Below are 17409 nucleotides of genomic sequence, written 5' to 3'. Positions count from 1 at the left end.
GGAATTCTAACCAGTCTCTGTGGGCTTCATAACTGGAATCCATCCATCTATCCATCCATCCATCATTAAATAACTACTCATTAATTAATTCAGCAAACTGGGGAAACAAAACGTCCCTCTCTCATGGAGCTTATTTTCTCTTGGGGGTTAACAATAAACAAATAAGCATAATAATATCTCAGGTTCTGATAAGTGCCAGGAAGACAAACAAAACAGGTAAGGGCACAAGAATGATGCCGGGGGAGGGGTCGGGTGGGGTTTCTGTTTTACATGGAGTGGCCAGCAAAGTCCTGTCTGATATGGCGGCATTTGAATGGATCCCTGAAGGAAGTCAGGGAGAGAGGGGTGGCCTCGTGGGGGAAGACCCTTCCAGGCAAAGGGACCAGATTGCACAGAGACCCCGAGGTGGGCATCTAGTAGGCCCTGTGTGCTTGGCACATCTGGGTGACTGTGAAGAGGCCAGTGGGGCTGAAGTGGGGAGGGAACAGAGGAAAGTGATGGGGGAAAAGGTCAGAAGGGCCAGGCCAGGGCTCGGCAAACTTTTTCTATAAACAGTCAGGTAGTAAATATTTTAGGCTTTGTGGGCCAGATGGTCTCTGTTGCAACTACTCAACTCTGCCCTTGTGCTCAAAAGCACCATAAACAATAGTTAACAACTGAGTGGGGTTTTGTCCCAATAAAGCTTTATTTACAAAAATGGGTGGTGGGCCGTATTTGGCCTGCAGGCCTTGCTTGCTGACCCCTGTTGCAGGCCAGGGTAAGGACTCTGGATCTTATTTTGGGCGAGGAAGGTAGTCATCAGAGAGTTTAAAGTAGAGCAGTGATATGCTCAAAGCTATACCTTAAATATATCCCTCCAACTGACCTGTGTTTTAAAAATTCACCATGGCCGCTACCTGTGGAATGGATCACAGGGGGTTAAGGGCAGAGGCAGTTCGGAGGTGAATGAGTCATTCCAGGTAAGAGATGCTGACAGCCTGGACCAGGGAAGAGGCAACGGAAGTGGCGAGAAGGAAATGGTCAGAATCCGGATATGTTTTGCTGGTAGAGCAGACAGAATTTCCTGATGGATGAAGTACAGAGTGTGAGAGGAAGAAAGAATTCAAGGAAGACTCCTAGGTCGAAAGCCTGAGACACAATAACTGAAAGAACAGAGCTGCAGTTAGTGGAGCCGGACTGGAGGAGAAGCAGAGTTTCAGGCGAGGATTCTGAGCTGATTCTTTGCACGGAGGCTGGGCGGCCAGCAGAGATGGCAGGCAGGCAGGTGGACACGTGGCCGGGAGTTATGGGAGGAGGCTGGAGAGAGCGTTTCAGATTTGGGCACCACTGGGTAAAATGAGAATTTCAAGCTATGTGACTAGATTAGATCGCCTGAGGAGTGACAAGGGACCAGCCTGTGGCAACATACAGCCTGTCAGTGTCACGGGAATCAGGCCAGGGAGGGGACAACCCACAGACGGCCGGCAACTGAGAATCCCAGGAAAGGGCAAGGAAAAGTGATAAGCTTTCATCAGCCTGTGGTCGCTTTCCGACACTCAGCCTTGCGTCACCGTGGGTGTGCATACGTGTGCAAAATGCTCATACTCCCCTGTGTGCTGTGTACGTGTGTCTGTGTGCCCCTGAATGGGGGTGGCAGCAACTGCCAGAGTGATCCCAACTGGTGGCTGCCGTGGCTTGAATGGTGGCCCCCAGAAGATGAGTCCAAGGCCTGGAACCTGTGAACGTGAACTCATTTGGAAAAAGAGTCTTTGCAGATGTCATTAAGTTCAGGACCTCAAGATGAGATCATTCTGGACTATCTGAGGGGCTCTTAAATCCAATGACAAGTGTCCTTATAAAAGACACACAGAGGAGAGATGCACAGAAGGAAGATAAAGGAAGAGAAAGGAATGCGAAGATGAGGCTGAGATTGGAGTGGTGCAGCCATAAGCCAAGGAAGCCTGGAGCCACCAAAAGCTGAAGGAAGCAAGGAAGGATTCCACCCGAGAGCCTTGGAGGGAGCCCAGTCCTGCGACCCCTTGATACAGTCTGGCCTTTGGCACTGCGAGAGAACACACTTCTGTTGTTTTAGGCCATGAGGATCGTGGTAATTTGTTACAGCAGCCCTAGGAAACAAATAACAACAGCAATACGAATTCTGAGTTCTTCACACACCTAAGGGATAATTTTAAAAAAATTATATATACACTAATATGTACAAAATGGATAACGAATAAGAGCCTGCTGTATAAAAAAAAATAAAACAGAATTCAAAAAAAAATGATTGAAGAGCAAAATAATAAAAGTTAACATAACTTACTGTGAAAGCTTTCATTTGGATGTGCTAAAAGAGCCTGTACCTAACAAGGACATTCAGCGATGCTACTGCTGTTTAAAATTAGAAACATAAGCACAGGCACCTGGCTGCTAATTTGTGGATGGAATGAATCTGGGCGCACAGTGAATAAAGGGGCCCAGGATGCTGCACGTCCGCCTCGAGCTTGCCTCTGCAGGTGTCAGGGCTGGGTGGGCAGGCCTGCCGCGCACATACAGGAAATGGGGACGGGGTACAGGAAGGAGGGGGTCCTTGTGAATGTGCCTCTTTTTATAGCACTGTGAGTGTCTCTGTGGTGTCGGTCCATGGTTTCCTGGATGAAAACAGCCTCAGGTTTCCCAGGGCTGTTCTCATGTGTGGGGGGCTGGCCTTGTGTGGCTCCGTTATTCGCTTTAGGGTAATCTTTCTTTCAGCGACAGCAGCTTCCTGGGACGAGGAGTCACGAATTCCCTTCTTCGTGCACCTCAACCTCATGGTCTTGCCCGCGGAGACATGCGAAGAGGGCAGCGGGGATTGCTCTGGAAACAAAGGACGTGGGTCCACGAACTGTGGCCTGGAGACTCCTCTGACCACAAGCAGCTGCTGCCCCTGTGTCTGCTCGGGCTGCTACAACAGGTGACCACAGACTGGGTGGCTTACATGACAACATTTATTCCTCAGTGTTCTAGAGGCTGAGAAGTCCAAGATCAAGGGGCCAGGAGACTGGGTTCTTGGTGGGCGCTCTCTTCCTGGTTTGCAGACAGCCACCCTCTGGCTGTGCCCTCACATGGCAGGGGAGAGAGCTCTCGTCTCTTCACCTTCTTCTCAGGACATTAAGCCATCGTGGGAGTCCAACTGTCATGACCTCAAGCCAACCTCCTAATACCATTGCATTGGGGGTTAGGGCTTCAACATATGGATTTGGGGCGGGGGATCGGGGGGAACACACATTCAATCCATAACACCCTGTGTCTGGTTAAGTGATAGGTTTAAACTTGAAAGTAACTGGGATGAATGTCTGATGAGTCTAGTGCAGGGACAGTGGGTCGCAGTATCTGAAATCTCCTTCTCTGGGAATATTCTGGAATGTATTGTATGACCACTGAATCTACAGGGAGGGCAGTTAGTCCAGGCATGTGTAGAGCAGGCTGCCTTTGGGACTGGACTGTGCTCTCCTCACACACCAGGTGAGCGGCACCTGCTGGCCATCCCGCAGCCTGGAATCCCTGCTGTAGAGGGGAGGGGACACCACTGGACCAGTGGGAAGGGCACAGGATGGCTCCGTCTCTAACCCTCCCAGGGATGTAAATGTGGATGCTAAGTGGGGTGATGCTTCGGGACAAAACAAGGGTGGGTCTTGATCGTGGCTTTTCAGCATGATAGAGGCTGGCTGAGGGAGAGGGTTTTTGAACGTGGGCGCTCTGCTGGCATCCTTGGAAGCACACCATATCACACACAACTGCCTCATTTTCTGCTCAAGGCCCTCCTGTATGAGACACAGATGGTCCACTGATGGATACAGATGGGCCCATGCAGGGAGTGGGTCAGCTGGGGTCAGCAGGGGAGGGAAAAACACCACGAGCCAGCAAGTCAGTGTGCCAGGCAGAGAGGAGTGAGAACGGCAATTAGCAGTAGGTGACCATTTATCCTCCGAATCATGATGCTCTTGAGATTGGCAGGGGCACTGTTCATAGTCATCCCTGGACAGTGTGTGTAAACTAGGACTGTCTGATACAACCGGGACATATGGTCAACCTACCCTGAAGAGAGTAAGAGTGGAGATGGGAAAAGGAGCAGGGAGAGGGAGAGAGAGAGAGAGAAATGAAGGAGAGGCTGTAAGAGTCAAAGAGAGACGTCCTGTGTGGGCACGTCTGCGTGGCACTCTGCTGGTTGTTTACAAAGTGTTATCTTAACCCCTTTCCCAGACAAGCAAATTAGCATGTTAGAAAAATACATAATGATAGAAGACTCCACTTGCTCCAGAGCTCCCAAACAAACACAATTTCCTATGAATATCAAACAAAGGGGAAATGGAAAATCAAGAAGAACAAAATCCATTTCTCATTCGGCACGTTGCTCCCTTCCCTCCAACACCTGTCTAATTTCTGTTGGGTCCTAAGCATAAGGGCCAGAGCTTACTTACATAGCTTTTAACAACCCAGAGAAAGCATCTGAGGAGATTACATTTGTATAGAAAGAAGCTGAGAATAAAAAGGAAAACATGAAATCAGCAAGGATGCATGGAGTAACCATGTTTTGGAAATGTTTTACCACATGGACTGTGCCAGGGCGATTCTCCATTGCTTCCATTTGATCAGACACAGCTGTACGGAGGTGTCAGAATTTTAGGAGTGTTCTTATAGAAGGACAAGTGCTTGGCCAGCTTGAAAGGGATGGCAGTACTTTGACACAGAGAAGATGGTGAAAGAAGATAGAGAGCTGGAAGTAGAAAAATCCATTAGAGGATGCAAACCCAGCTAGGCAAGGAGACTGCAAGAAATGCTCTGTGGAAGCAGCAGGTGGGACGGGCCAGTCCAGGAGATTCTCAGGCAGGGAAGCTGGTCTGGACCTACACGACCGGCCACAGCGTCTACAAACAGGCCCAGAATAGCAAAGCAGTTCCTTGATGTCTGGACCAAGCTCTTTTGTCTTCTATGCTCTCACAGAATCTCTGTCTTCTTGTCAGAGCTCTTGCCTCCATTTGTAAAGGTTTATTCATTAGTGGGGGTCAATGTCATTCATTAGTGTGAGCCCTTGAACTCAAAACCCATTGAAAGCAGGGAGTGCCTCTGGGTTTTGGGATTTGATGATACTTCCAGGTCATAAGCAGCCTGGTGTCAGGTACTTTTCCCCATGGTATACATGTAACTCCAAGATCCACATCCCAGAATTGTTTGTATTCTGTTTTTACAGCTTTGTTTAAAGCCCAAGCTATCTTAATGACATTGGACTCAATTTTATATGACACAGAACTAAGTTTCTGAAGAGCCTGAAATGCATCTTGTCAATGAACCATGCATACATAAGCACAGCTTCTGGGAGGAATCATATTAATGGATTCAATCTGTCCAAACTCTTCAAACAGGTTGGGTAAATCTTGCTGCATTACCGTCTTGTCTACCCACAGAGTAGTACTACATACACTTAATGTTTTAGATCTAATTGGAGGCAATCCCTTCTTCTGTCGTTCTCTCTCCCTTTCTCTAGCTCTTCTCTCACTTGAGAATGAGCGTGATGATTTCCTTTTTCTTTCTCCAGAGCGTTCTTTCTCCCTTTCAACACAAACTTGTGAAATGGATGGTGAAATTATTCAGGATTCCTTCATTAATGAACTTACCCATAGCTATGGCTCTAACCACCACCCAGAGGCTGAGAAGGTTCAGATGTCTCTCTCCAGCCCAGTTCTTTCCTCCAGAATGATATATCAAAAAGCCTACTCAATATTTTCACATATTTAATGTAACGTGAAAATGTTAGAGCATCCCAACTGCACTTGACAGGTCTGAAACTGAACCTATGAGTTCCCCACTCCCCAACCAGTTTCTCCTAAGTGTTCTTCGTCTTGGGGAGTGGGACTTTCTCCACCTGAACTAGGGCTGCTGTTCTTTCTTCCTTTTTTTTTTTTTTTTTTGGCCATGCCGTGTGGCTTGAAGTATCTTAGTTCCCCGACCATGGATCAAACCCGGGCCCTCGGCAGTGAAAGCATGCAGTCCTAACAACTGGACTTCCAGGGAATTCCTAGGGCTGTTGTTCTTGACACCTCCCTCTTCTTTATTCCTGCATCTCTGGTCCATCAGCAAAACCTTTCATTTTCCTCTCTTAAATTTTCTAGATTACAATCACTTCTCTCCACAGACCACGGTGGTTAAGAGTGCAGGCTCTGGAGGTGGATTGCCTTGGTCTGAAAACAGTCTCCACCACTTACTAGCAATTTGCTTAACTCTTCTGAACCTTGTTTCCTTATATATAAAATGGAGATAATAATAGTATGTGCTTCATAGGGTTCTTCTGAGAAGTCGAGGAGATAATGCATATGATGTGCTTTCAAAACGGTAGCTGCTATTATCACCACCACCACCACCATAAGCAGCACCACCATCATCATCGTCACTACCACCATCATCATCACCATCTCCACCATCATCATCATTGCTACCATCACCATCACCACCACCACCAACACTATCAACATTATCATCATCATCATCAATCCTTACTATCACCAATACCATCATCATCACCATAACCATCACCATCATCATCACTACCATCACTATAAACACCATACCACCACCGCCACCATCACCACCATCATCAACAGCATCAACATTATCATCACCATCATCATCATCACCATAAACGTCATCATTATCATCACCACCATCACCGTAACACCATCACCATCACCACCACCACCACCATCATCATCATCACCACCACCATCAACAGCATCAACATTATCATCACCATCATCATCATCACCATAAACATCATCATCATCATCATCTCCGTGGCTACAACCCTAATCTAAGCTATCATCATCTCTTATCTGGATCACGCCAATAGCCACCTAACATCTCCTCACATCCATTCTTGCCTTCTCCAGTCTATTTTCCACTATGTAACCCAAGTGACCTTTTAAAAATGCAATCTCATATCACTCGCATGTTTAAACTATATCAGTGGCTTCCCACGGAAGACGGGGTAAAATCCAAAATCAATAGCATGGCCTAACTAGTCAACTTTGGACATCCTTTAGCCTCAAACCTGACATGTGTGTTGGTCACTTCAGGATCTTAGCACATGCCATTTCCTCTGCCGGTAACACTGTTCCTCTTGCCTTTTCCTCCTTCCTTCCCTTCATGAGCAAAACCTCTCTGAAATGGTAACATTCACTGTCTCCACTCTCCAACTGACTGCACGATGGCTTCTGCCCCCATCTCTTCACTGAAACTGCCCAGTAAAAGATCATCATAGCACCTGTTGCTGAAGTCAATGAACCTATTTTTAGCCTTATCTGATTTGACCTTTCTGAGTGTCTGACTGCTAACCACTCTTTCCTCAAAGTTTCTTCTGCTTCTGTCACCTTCCTGTTCTCTTGGTTCTTTTCACCTTTCTCTGGATGATTCTTCTTTTTCCCTTCATTTGCCCCTCTTTACCAGCCACTTCGAGGTTGGTTTCCCAAGGTTTCCTAACTGGAACTCCTTCTCTTGCTCTGCTCATTCTCCGTGGGTGATCCTACCTATTCGCATGGTATCCATTGCAGAATGACTCCCAAATCCTCACCTCTAGGTCCTTTCTCCCTCCTCAGCTCCAGGCCCACATTCCTCTATGAGTGTGTTTCATAAACACTTCAAACACAACACATGTAAAGCTGAAATCTCAGAACACCCTTCCTTTCTCTGTTGGTATCTCAGTGAATGGCATCAACACCCATTCAGCTGCCCAAGCAAAAGCTTGAGTCGTCCTTGTCTCCCTCCCTTCTCTTCCTCCCTACGTCTAGTTAATCATCAAGTTCTGTTGACTCTGCCTCTTTAGATGCACTCAGATCTGTTGACCTGTCTTTGTTCCCAATGCCACTTCCCTAGTTCATCATTTCCCGCCCACACTACGGCCACAGCTTCCTAATCCATCTCCCTTTCACCAGCTTTTCCTCTCTCCTACCCTTTTTGTACTTTGGTCAGAGTTTAGGAAAAACGGATCCCTAAATGATTTCCTAGAGAACTGGTTGTCCAACTTTTAAGAGAAGGGTTTCTTAGGCAAATAAGGAATGGCTGACTTAAGAAAACATCACCTCTGTGGCTCTTTCTTGGTGACCCACCATGCATGACAGCATGTTTAAGATTCTGAGAAGTCCTGTCACAAAGGAATTGGTTCAGGATTGTTTAACCAAGCATTTCCCAAACTTCTTTGACCATAAAAACCCTTCTCCAGCATGCACGTCTTAACATCTTGCAGGACACTACATACTGTTTCAAAATACAAATCTGATCATCTTACTTTATTTGAAAATATGACAGATAAGTGGATAAACACTAAAAGAAGATGATTTGAACTTTATTCTATGGGTGATTAGAAACCCTTGGAGATTCTTGAGCAGGGTAATGACCCACACAGTCAATAGCTTCCAATGATTGAGCTCCTGCCATATGCTGGATGCTTGCCATCTATCACCTCTGATCCTTACAACAAGGTTACAGGTGGGCATAATCCCCAAGTGAAGGGACTGAGCCAGGTTAGTTGTGTTGGGTCTAAGGCCATAAAACCAGTAAGGGTGGAGCAGTATCGGGCTCAAAGTCTAGGTGATTTGAAAGCCATGGCTGTTTGCAATAAGCAGGTGATATGTTGCCTATAGGACAGATTGGAAACAGGCAAAATCACAAGGCTGGGACATAAACACCTAGAAGGCTATCGCTTCTTTCTTTGTTCCACCTCTGTTCTCACACCCCTCCAGGTAATGCCTCAAGAGCTAGCCATTCTTCTTAAGCTTGGGTCTCACTGCCCGTTCTGTAGGCTATTGTATTTTTTCCCCTTAGACACCTAGCAAGACATCAGACAGCTCCAGGAAAGCTTCTCCCCTGCTTAAAAGCTGTGTGTTTCTAATACCTGTCCAAGTACAAATTCCTTAGCTTGATATTCTAGGCCCTCCCTTATTGGCCATCAAATTTCCTTTCTGATCTTGACTTTAGATAATTTTCTAAATATAACCCATGCTCCAGCCTCCCTGGAGGCTCCCATGAGCAGCCTCCCTGCCTTTGTTCTTGCTGTCCCTTCCTCTTGGAAAGCCCCCTGCTCTCCTCAGCACTGCCTCTTCCAATCTACCAATCCTTTAGGGTCCCTTTGCACCATAATGCCACAGAACACGCTCTAATCTGGTCTAACCAGATGCTCTTTGGGTTTCAGCACAAAAAAGCAGGGAGGTGCTCCGAACATGGGAATCGGGTTGCCTTCTGAAAATTAAACTCGAAAACCCCACGGTAGATGGCATCAGCTATCTGCAAAGATGATACACCCAAAGGAAGACTCAAGAAGTAGATAGTTAAGGAGACATGAAAACATCCTCCTGGAGGAAGGTGCCCATGGCTTGCTCTCGGGACACAACTGTACCTACAGATCTGGAACCATAAGATGCAAACAAGGCCCTAATCAAATCAGTTATAGGAAACAGAGGGAAGAACCAAACCATCATCAGTTGTGACAACTGGCTAAGACAGTGACCTAATCAATTACATCCTGCTCGGGTGTACTGAAGTACAGCGTGTGCTGTTACAGACAGAAGGCAGCCAAAGGGACAGACGTGGAGAGGCTGCTGCCAGCACCGGGCAGAAAAGACGCTGACTGAGTTTGGGGGATGCTGACTTCCAGGACAGGGAAGGATTAGTGATGAGAGGATTGGAGATGGTTCATCCAGCTTTCTCAGACCTGCGCAGTTTTCCCAAGGTTCTCCTGCTTCCTTTGTTCAAATTACAAAGCCACTAAGCAAACTCTGGAGAATCGATCTGGCTTTCTTTTGCATCATCAGAAAGGAATATTCTGAGAGTGGAAAGGGATATCCTCATTGTATCTACCTCATGGCGCTGTGGGGAGGATTCAGTGAGATAATGTAAAGGGATTGAGTCAGGCATGTACATAGTAATTATTCAATAAACGTAGGCATTTAAAATCAATCAGTGTATTGTGACTCTGCTTCTGATGACAAGTTCTTACACGTTTGGCTAAAGAGAACTGGCTTCCTGGTGTCTAGGTGCCCTGATGACTGTGGGTACCTGGATTTGCAAAACAGATTCCGAGGCCCTGGGTGAAAGTGAGCCAGCTGAAGTACTGCCTCAGAAAGGGCCTGGCAACCATGCCCCTGGTCGAGGGCATCTCTAGTTCATTAGCATCCTCGAAACGCCTCACAGCTCCCTTCTGTAAGCACGCAGCGCATGTCCTAAACCACTTTTGTTCTATTTTCAATGCAATCACTTGTGTATTCCAATTCCATGAGAGTGTAAACCCTCTGAGGGTGGGGGGAGCTTACATCCCTAGCAGAGCCTCAAATGTCATAAATATTGAATGAGTTGAAATGAGATAGATCAAAGCTTGAGCAAACGATCTGGGGTTCAAACAAAGGCTACACAATCTGTGCCTCAGGCTGCAGAGCCCTGGAGAGGAGGCCTGGAGCCACAGGCTAAGAACATCCCTCCAGGGCCCCCAGCCCAGGTGGTGGATACAGGAGAGCCTGCTAGGCTGAAGGAGGGATGCTCAGCTGCCCAGGAAGATGAGGGAGAGACAGACAAACGGACGGAGCAGGCAGCACCCACCACACTCACCCGGATCTCGGTCTGCACAGTGCATTTAACTAGTTTGAAGTTCTTCCCGGGGTTGAAGCTGTTGCTATAGAAGCAGACCTTGAGGATCCGCACGTCTTCCTTTTCCACGTCTACTGGCACTGCCACCATGGGCTCTGGGGGGCCTTCAGGCCGACGTAACGTGCCCACCTTCACTCGGCTCAGGGTCTCAGAAACCCCGGACATCCTCTCAGACGGCAGCTAGGACCGGCACATCGCAGTCCTGTGGAGACAGCAGAGGGACAGCCCTGAAATGAGTGGTGTGGGCCCACACGCCTCATCCCCCTGGGACAGCACCCAACAAGCTCTGAGACCTGTGCAAAGCACACATCCACCCACTCCCGAAAACTCCCCTTAAAGGCATCCGGCTTCATGGATGGGGAAGCGGAAACACAAATAAAGGAGCAGTTTGCCTAAACATCCAGGTATCGACCGGGACCCAGAGCTCGCAGGCTGTGAGCTCTCTGCTAGAAGCCCCCTCTCGCCATCACTTTTCTCCTCCCACACTGGCTCCCAGGCAAGGGGCCCACACGTTGCAAACGCAGCTCTGAGAGGAGGCGGCCCCAGCCTGGTTCCAAGGCACAGCTGAGCAGAAAAAGCAAAGAGCGAGACAGTAGAAAATAGCAGGAGAGAAACAGGGACAAGGGGAGAGAAGCCGGGAAGGAATCGAAGTGGAGAATGGGTGGCCTGGAGGGCACTGGAATGGGAAAGACAGGCAAGGGCCCAGGTTGGGGGGCCAGCCTAGTAGCTGAGGGCTCCGCCCACCCGCACCTGCAGCCGCCAACCTGGGCTTTCAGGGCTCGAAGCCTCAGTCCCACAGGAAGTCATCTACCAGAGCATCACGCACTGCATACAGAGGGACAGCACCCCGGCAGCCCAATCTGCGAGGTCTTTCTGCTGCGGGGCGAAGAGGTGGGGCTGGGCCTCCAGACCCAGCCCAGTTCTGATGACAGTTTGGTTGACATCTATATAGACTGTAAGAATCCTAGGAGTCTTTAGATCACCCCAAATCTCAGCCAGATTGGTCCTGGCCTCTGGATCCCACGACAAACAGCTCTGTAGGGTTTATTCCCACTGGTCTAAAGCAGAAATACCCAAAGGAAGCAATGGAAGTTCTAGCTCCAGACTGGAGGTGTCGATCTTGCCTCCACATTAGGAGCCCCTGGGGAGCTGTCAAGAAAGTCTAAATGCAGACCCTGTGCCCAGAGATTGCCACTGAGGTTGTCCGTGGGAGGCCTGGCATTGGTATTTTTAAGTTTCTAACATCCAGGCTGGGTTGAGAACCTCTTCCAGACTAAGCTTAGCTCTCATATGGAACCCGCTCTTACAGAAGAATCTCTCCCTTCTAACAGGAGACTGTGATTTTAGGCGGACATTCCTCAGACTGGGAGTTGGGGGCTGAAGGACGGAGCTGGCAAAGTTAAAACACAAATGGGACAAATGAACTTATTTCCAAAACAGAAATAGAGTCACAGATGTAGAAAACAAACCTATGGTTACCAAGAGGGAATGGGGGGGAGGGATAAACTGGGAGATTGGGATTGACATATACACACAACTACATATAAAACAGGTAACTATTAAGGACCTACCATATAGCACAGGGAACTCTACTCAGTACTCTGTAATGACCTATATGGGAAAAGAACCTAAAAAAGACTGGATATATGTATGTGTATAACTGATTCATTTTGCTGTACAGCAGAAACTAGCACAACATTGTAAATCAACTAGACTCCAATAAAAATTAATTTAAAAATACAAATGTGGAGTCAAATATTTTAGATGTGGCAGCAAAGTCTATGTTCATTCAATCACACTGCTGGGCACTAGAAGGGAAACATAGACAGTCACTAGCTGCAAGGAGTCATTCCTTTAAAAAGCCAGTGTGTATTATGAAGACATGAAAGAGATGCTGTGAGGACAAGGAAAGAAGCAGGATGTGTCCCTTCCATCAGGGCAGGCAGACAAGGAGCAGAGCTCCAGCCTGAGTCCACCTGGGCAGGCAGAATTTGGGACAAGACAGATGGAGAAAAGACTACCCAGTCTGCTTTATTTTAGAGACTAGTATGTGTATTCTAGAAGCATCCATGCCTTTTTTCAATGTCTACTGGACCTGTCCCGTGTGCCAATCCTCTGCTATGTACTGGGTGTGTGTCTCGGTTTCCCCAGACCTTCAATAAGGAAACCGGGGAAGTAGTTTGAGAGGCAACCCCAGGAAACCTACCAGGGAGTGGGACGTGTGGGACAGGGAAAGGAAGGCAGCCTCTTATCAATGGAGCGATCGCTTGGACAACTGCAGAGGAACCCTGCTGGGAGCCCTGGGAGCGAGGACAGAACACACGCTGTAGAGCCACTCCAGCCAGCGAGCGACAGAGCCACACCACTTCTTAACAGCCATCGTCCCAGCATTTCCAGCCAGTTCTGCACAAGGGCAGAGTGGACTCAGAGCCAGAGGAAGTCCCCAGGCAAAAAGACGCAGATGCTGGCAGGTAAAAGTAAGCAGAATACTGAAATGGCAAGGCCCAAGGGGACATCAGAAGGGACCATGACAAATCTGCTATAGGATGTGAAAAAGAGGGAAGGATGTCTTGCCCCTAAAGAGCGTACACTCTAGTCATACAGACAACCGCATATATATATATATATATATAAAACCATCAATAACACACACACATCTGGTCCTAGGTTCAGGATCTCCCGTGTCTACTGAGCCAGGGGCCCCATGACCCCTGGGCATCTGTTTGTATAAACTAATTTCCAGGCAGGGGTCTCATGACACAGTTTTGTGAAACAGGCATCTGGGTAGGAAGGAAATGGAGTAGCATATGGTGTCTGTCCCCAGGGACTACATCATGCCAATGGAAGCCAAAAGGCCTACACCCCAAAGACCATTTGGAAAATAGGGGTGCAAGCAGTGTCATCAGGTTGGCCAGTGGGAACGTGGACTCAGAGCTGGAAGGAGGCCGTTATACCCACAGCTGCAGGTCACGCCATGTGGCTTCTGGACACCCACAGTGAAGGGGACGGGGTGCCATTCAGAAGATACCCCCCAGCCCAGGCAGCATTCCCACCCAAAGGGTACTGGTGCTGGTGAGCACACAGAGACACCCTGGGGACTCCCTGAAATACCAGGGGAGAGTCTGAAAGAGAACAGTTAAGTAGGAATAATATGAATTATAGGAATAATATTAATATTATAGGAATAATAATATAGGAATTATAGGAATAATAATAAGAGATCTGGCTGTTACGATCTCGGAAGCTCCACTTTCACATGTGATGTGTGTCATTGGCTGAAGAGAAGAGTGAAGGAGAGAAGCCCTCTCTGAAAGGCAGAGCCCAGTATCAGAGGCAGAGCAAGTCAGAAAGCTTCGCCAGGACAGAGGTCAGGGCAGAGTCTGCAGGGGGAGGGGGTTAGGCCCCCACGGTGCTTTTAACCTTGCGGTTACAGCCAGTGGTGCAATGAGATGCGGTACTTTTAAACTTGAGGGGCCAAGAGGATGTAAACATGTAACGAGGATGTGGGGCAACAGGAATGCTCATTTATCGCTGGCGCAAACTTTGGAAGACAGTTGTATGGTTTCTTACAAAACTAAACAGACTCTTACATGATTTATCAGTCATGCTCCTTGGTATTTACCCAAAGGGGCTGAAAACTTATGTCCACACGAAAACCTGCACATGGATGTTTATAGCAACTTTATTCATAATTACCGAAACTTAGAAGCAATCAAGATGTCCTTCAGTAGGCGAACAGATAAATAAGCTGTGGTACATACAGACAGTGGAATACTTTTTCGTTTGTTTAATAAACTTTTTATTTTAAACGAGTTTTAGATTTACAGAAAAGTTGCAAAGATAATACAGAGAGTTCTCAGATACCCCTCACTCAGTTTCCCCTATTCTTAACATCTTACCTTACTATGGGTACACCCAGACGACGGAATATGATTCGATGCCCAAAAGATATGCTCTAGCAAGCCATGAAAAGGCATGGAGGAACCTTAAATGCATATGACTAAGTGAAAGGAGCCAATCTGAAAAGGCTACAAACTGTATGGTTTCAACTATATGACATTCTGGAAAAGGCAAAACTATGGAGACAGTAAAAAGATCAGTGGTTGCCAGGGCTTGGGGGAAAGGAGAGATGAATCGGAGGAGCATGGAGGATTTTGAGGGCAGTGAAAATACTCTCCGTGATATGATAGGGATGGACACATGTCATCATACACTTGTCGGAACTCATGGAATGCACAACACCGACACTGAACCCCGATGTAAACTATGGACTTTGGGTGATAGTAATGTGTCACTGTAGGTTCAAAAATGTGATGACGAGAAACCACAGCCTGATAGTTGACTCCCGTTTCCCAGCCTAACTGGGCAGTGCCTGGCCCACGCAGGAGCCAGCCCCCACCAGACCCTGATCAAAGAGCAGTGTTCATATTCTACATCCAACCTAGACTGATATGTTGGCCATCATCAACACACTCGGATGACACTGGTTTCTTATCGTCATCAGTTTTTTCCTGGCCTTTGGTTCAGGAGCCATCACTCATAGTAGTCAACGTGGATCCCACTGAAATATCTTAGCAAAATTATTTCAGTCACCCGGGATCTACCTTTGCCTTCAGACCAATGCTAGTCCCTCAGGTCTGCCCTTAGTCCTTTGTAGTGGTAACCTTGGGCTATCTATTCCAAAAACAATTACAATTTAAACACTTTAAAAGAAACATATGCGTTTTGCACAACAATCCTGGGAGATGTGCAGAGATGATTATGACCATTTTACAAAGGAGAAAACATACTCAAGAAATTTTAAGCCATCTGGTCAAGGGATCATGCTTGTTGAGTAGCAAACTCGGATCCCAAAGCAGATTTGAATCCAAGTTCAAAGTTTTTCCCACCTTCCCATCTGCCTTTGAAGAAAGTAGTATCTCTTGATACCACAGACGTGGGCACAAACTCCATGCAAGAAGAAATGTGTCAACCCAGCATGGAACACCCCAGTCTGTGAAGAATCCAGAGTCCTCCTGGCTTAGAGAGCATCACCCCTCCCCAAGCTAGGACTTGGTCATGAGAGGTCTTGGAGGTGTTTGGCCGAAAGACCTCAGCCCAGAAAGGTGGTGCCCACGTCTCTGCTGACACGTGGCAACTCCCTCAAGGGCATCCAAAACTCCCAACTGTCAGTACAGATCTGCAGTGAACTGCCAAGGGGTCCCCCAAAACTCTCTGAAGAAGAGTAACTGAAAGGTGTTATATAAGGAAAGCCTCAGTCACCTGCCTTGGGGGTCTTGGAGAACACAGCCCTCAACGTCACGCATAGTCTTCTCTCCAGGCCCACCACGGCTGATTTCAAGCTACCAACATATGGCACTGGGTGCAGTTAGGAAGACATGAGAACGACCTGCTGACTCTAGCTCCTGTTTCTGGACAACAGAACTTGCCTGTTCCTCCAGACTTTGCCTGATTACTTGAATTTCTCATCAGTAGCTTGTCTCTGGATTTTGTTGATCACAAAATCCTCTGACTCTAAGTGTGTGAGCCAAAACCCCTGCTCCTTCCTGTAGTCCAGACCTGGACCCCAGCCTGGCAATCCTTCCTCCCTGCATCCTGGCCTGCCCTAGACCCTATGGGCACTGTCAGAGGAGAGACCGTCCCATGGCACTGGAGAAAACCCTGGCTCAGAGCCACCGTGGGCTCCGGCTGTCTCCCAACCCCCAGATCTGCCCAAGGCAAAGCCAAAGAATAACAAACACAAGGAAATGGGCTCAAATTAAAACAGGAAAAGTTTTGATTGGCTATAAGAACGTCTTGGCCAAGACCTGCCAAGGGCACTAAGGGAAGCGGTACAATCTCTGAGTCCCTGAAGTCTTCAGGAAGAAAATAAATGACACTCTTCCTGAACGGCAAGACATTCACCTGCCTGAAGGGGGAGGGGAGACTGAAGCAGGATTGAAGTCCCTTCAGATCCTCTGGGTTGTCACTGTCCCCAGGGCTGTGCTCCTGGTGTGGGGAAGATGTCAGGGTTATAGGGGTCAACATCACAGAAAAATACACTCTTGATCTTGAAGACACTGCAAGGTAACGTTACGTCTTATTGAGCACATACTGTGTGCCAGGGAGTTTATGTAAGTAACCTCTAATTCTCTAGGAGGATTCTGCAGGATAGGTAATGTGAGAGAGGTCTAGCGAGGTGACTGTCCACAGCATACAACTGGTAAGCAGCAGAGAATTAAGGCCACCATGTTGCCAATGGCGAGTGGGCTGCTGGTGTCACGTCCTGCCACCATGCTTAGGACTTAGTGTCTGGCTCTGCCACCAACTGGCTCTGATGCCTTGAGACGTCAAGCTGGGATGGGACAGAGTTCCCAAACAGCAGTTGGCAGGTGGATGATGGCCTTTCGTGATGTTTCGCCGTGTCCATGGCAAAATGAGAAAAATAAGAACACTGTAAAGAATCCATCATAAAGCTGAACGTATTCCATGTGAGAGGCAGTCTTTTATTCTAACTTTGTCTTTCCACCTTTGTTTTTTTTTTTTTGGTTTTTCAATGTTAATTCATTTATGAAACGACAACGATAGCCTTTACCAATTGGCCTGGAAGCTTGGCCTCTTCGGGAACCAGACTTGAGAGTGACGCTGGGAGTTCCAAGGGTAAAGGGCAATGTCTTGAGGACTGAAAGTTCTGCCCATGACTTCAGGGAGCACGGAAAGGGCACCATTCGTCAGGAAGGTGGCACGATGTCAGGGAGAAGGCACACACATCTGACTCATTCGAAC

At 47.6% G+C, this 17409-nt stretch overlaps 1 protein-coding gene across 5 annotated transcripts in view; it reads right to left on the bottom strand.

Moving 5' to 3' along the window:
* Positions 1 to 17409, bottom strand: part of PTK2B (protein tyrosine kinase 2 beta) — a 128803-nt gene that overhangs the window by 52226 nt on the left and 59168 nt on the right. For 4 of the 5 annotated variants that reach the window (XM_067745212.1, XM_067745214.1, XM_067745215.1 and 1 more), the window contains exon 2: positions 10606 to 10846. The exons of the other annotated variant lie outside the window; for it this stretch is intronic. In XM_067745212.1, the coding sequence (XP_067601313.1) occupies positions 10606 to 10809 (204 nt within the window). In that variant the 5' untranslated portion in view covers positions 10810 to 10846. The remainder of the gene's footprint in view (positions 1 to 10605; positions 10847 to 17409) is intronic. 5 annotated transcript variants of the gene reach the window in all.

The sequence above is a fragment of the Pseudorca crassidens genome, chromosome 7 (genome assembly GCF_039906515.1).
Source record: "Pseudorca crassidens isolate mPseCra1 chromosome 7, mPseCra1.hap1, whole genome shotgun sequence".
Lineage (NCBI taxonomy): Eukaryota > Metazoa > Chordata > Mammalia > Artiodactyla > Delphinidae > Pseudorca > Pseudorca crassidens.
This window is presented reverse-complemented; position numbering and strand designations above follow the sequence as displayed.